Source organism: Babylonia areolata, chromosome 26 (assembly GCF_041734735.1).
Source record: "Babylonia areolata isolate BAREFJ2019XMU chromosome 26, ASM4173473v1, whole genome shotgun sequence".
Lineage (NCBI taxonomy): Eukaryota > Metazoa > Mollusca > Gastropoda > Neogastropoda > Buccinidae > Babylonia > Babylonia areolata.
This window is the reverse complement of record NC_134901.1, coordinates 20,725,934-20,728,433: the sequence shown is the minus strand read 5'-3', so window position 1 is coordinate 20,728,433 and position 2,500 is coordinate 20,725,934. Positions and strand designations below refer to the sequence as shown.

Sequence of the window (2,500 nt, the reverse complement as noted above, 5' to 3'; positions counted from 1 at the left end):
TCTTGCCCAGGTCGTGCACCGTGTGGATGCTGGTCTGCAGGTTGCGGGACGGGAAGACGGCGAACACGGCCAGGAAGCTGGCCGAGCACTGCGAGATGAAGTTCTTCCAGATGCCGTTGGTCTTCTGCTCGATGGGGTCCTCGTCCGACGTGTAGGCATCCTGCTGCGTCCGCAGGCTCTGGTAGCGGAGCAGCTCCTTGCGGAAGTTGACTCGCTTGGGTTTGGGCTTCTCTGCTTCCTCCGTCGTCATGGTGGTTCCCTTTTCCAGTGAAATCCCACAGATAACACTTGTTCTCTTAGTTTTTTTTCTTGGTTTGCTCGTGCTTTTAGTTACTTACCAGGAGAGCATGGTCGTATCAGAGTTATTGTCTGTATAATTATTCTCTGTTTTTTGTTGTTGTTGTTGTTGTTTTAACTACGAGTCCATTGTCTCGTCATCATCGCCTTCTGAACGTTTTACACTTGAGGAAGAATGTAAACAACAGGAGGTCTGGTTGTGTACCTCCTGGCACCAAAAAAAAAATCACTGTAACTAGCTAGACGATAAAAGAAACACAAAAGTGATTGTATTTTCTTCAGATGGTGGTCCTGCCGTTTTCACCACACATGCTACAACGATGAGACAGTGGTGTTGTGTTTCACGTCAGCTTTTGCACGATACAGTATACAAAACAAAACGAAAAAAAAAAAATTAAGAAGATAACTTAAGATGATAAATCCAGCGGAGACGAATCAGTTAAATGTGTGTACTGGGACGTGGTTCATCTTCCTGTCTGTCGACTGGCTTTTGCTGTTTTCAGTGTTGCTCTTTTGGCACCGTCTGAAACAGAAAAAAAGAGAACAGATTGTAAAGTAAGCCTACAACAGACCACAGCCCTGATATCACTGCGGGGGAAAAAAAACATCAGTGTTCTTGTATCTTACGTGGATCACTGATTAGTCGAAGAACTCTCTGACAGTGGAGCAAATATATATTTTTTTTTTAAAAAGAAGAGCAAAAGTGAAATAGATTACAGAACACATAACACTACATGATACTTTATCGTATTTGACAAAAGAAACTGCTTAACCCTTTCAGTGCTAAGCTTATTTTATGCTAAAAAAAAAAAAGTGGTTTGGTCACCGATTTCTAGCATGAAATCTACTGTAGAAACAAACAAACAAACAAAACCCAGCACATAACCTGTACTTTTCTGAACGGGAAAATGAATACATTATCCGGTTATGACAATTTCACATGAACTTCGTGATTTCATGATAGGACAATTCCTAGTAACTTTACGTTTTACGTAAACCCCTTTCACCACCATGGTCGCATTTCGGCACCAGCTAGGTAAAGCACCCATGTCACTGAAATGCAACCAGATGATGGGCCTTTTGTGCATTAACCTAATGCTCTTAATTTTCAGTGGTAGGATTGGCCTTTTTTTTTCTCTACACATCACAGGGGAATCCCCAGCTATTCTTAGACACCATATTTTCTGTGGTTCCTGCACAAGGTTAATTTGCACTCTGAACTGACTGGCGGTGAAAGGGTTTTAAATTAAAAAAAAAAAAAATCAGGTCCAGACGGTGAGCAAAGTGCGGCAGCGGCAACGTGAACTGGAGCGACCAATGATTGCACACAGATTGTTGCTACGAGAGCCTCCTGAGCCAATCGATGTGTTATAATGTACGCTGCACCTTCATGGACGGGTGCATCTTCGTGCGCAATATGCGAGTTCATACATGTACACACACTCGTACGCACACAATCTTAAACACACACACACACACACACGCGCGCGCGCGCGCACAGAGACACGCACACAACCACACACACATACACACACACTTACAGAGAGAGAGAGAGAGATAGGTGGGGGCAATACACAGAGAGTGAGAGAGAGAGAGAGAGACAGACAGACAGACAGACAGACAGACAGAGACATATCAGAGAGACAGACAGACAGACAGACAGACAGACAGAGACATATCAGACAGAACATAATATACTGACCCTTTCCCTCTCCTTCTCTGAGATAGAAAACGACTGTGGGAGGAAGAAAGGAAAGAGATAGATAGATAGATAGAGAGATAGAGAGATAGAGAGAGAGAGAGAGAGAGAGAGAGAGACAGAGACAGAGACAGACAGAGACAGACAGAGACGGACAGAGAGAGAGAACAGAAGAGAAGAAGAAGAAGAAGAAGAAGAAGAAGAAAAAGAAGAAGTAGACGAAGAAGAAAAAGAAGAAGAAGAAGAGAAGAAGAAGAAAAGAAAGAAAGAAAGAAAGAAAGATAGAAAAAAGTGAGAGACGTGAAGAAAGGCGAATAAAGCACGTGAGCGCCACTCCCTCCACTCCCCCCCCTCTCTCCTCATTACCCCATCCCCTCCCTTCCTCCCCCTCTCCTTCCCACCTGATGTCTCTCTCTCTCTCTCTCCCTCTCACTCTCTCCCCCTCCCTCTCCCCCTCTCTTTCTCCCCCCCTTCTCTCTCTACCCCCCTCTCTCTCCATCGCAC

General features: G+C 44.5%; 1 protein-coding gene across 1 annotated transcript in view; it reads right to left on the bottom strand.

Annotated features, from left to right (window-relative positions):
- The window catches only part of LOC143300265 (protein unc-93 homolog A-like), a 192,401-nt gene that overhangs the window by 62,981 nt on the left and 126,920 nt on the right, over nucleotides 1-2,500 (bottom strand). Inside the window, exons 6-7 of the mRNA XM_076613859.1 lie at nucleotides 751-820; nucleotides 1-259 (exon numbers count right to left, since the gene is read on the bottom strand). The exon at nucleotides 1-259 is cut by the window's left edge and continues 397 nt beyond it. Of these exons, the coding sequence (XP_076469974.1) occupies nucleotides 1-259; nucleotides 751-820 (329 nt within the window). The remainder of the gene's footprint in view (nucleotides 260-750; nucleotides 821-2,500) is intronic.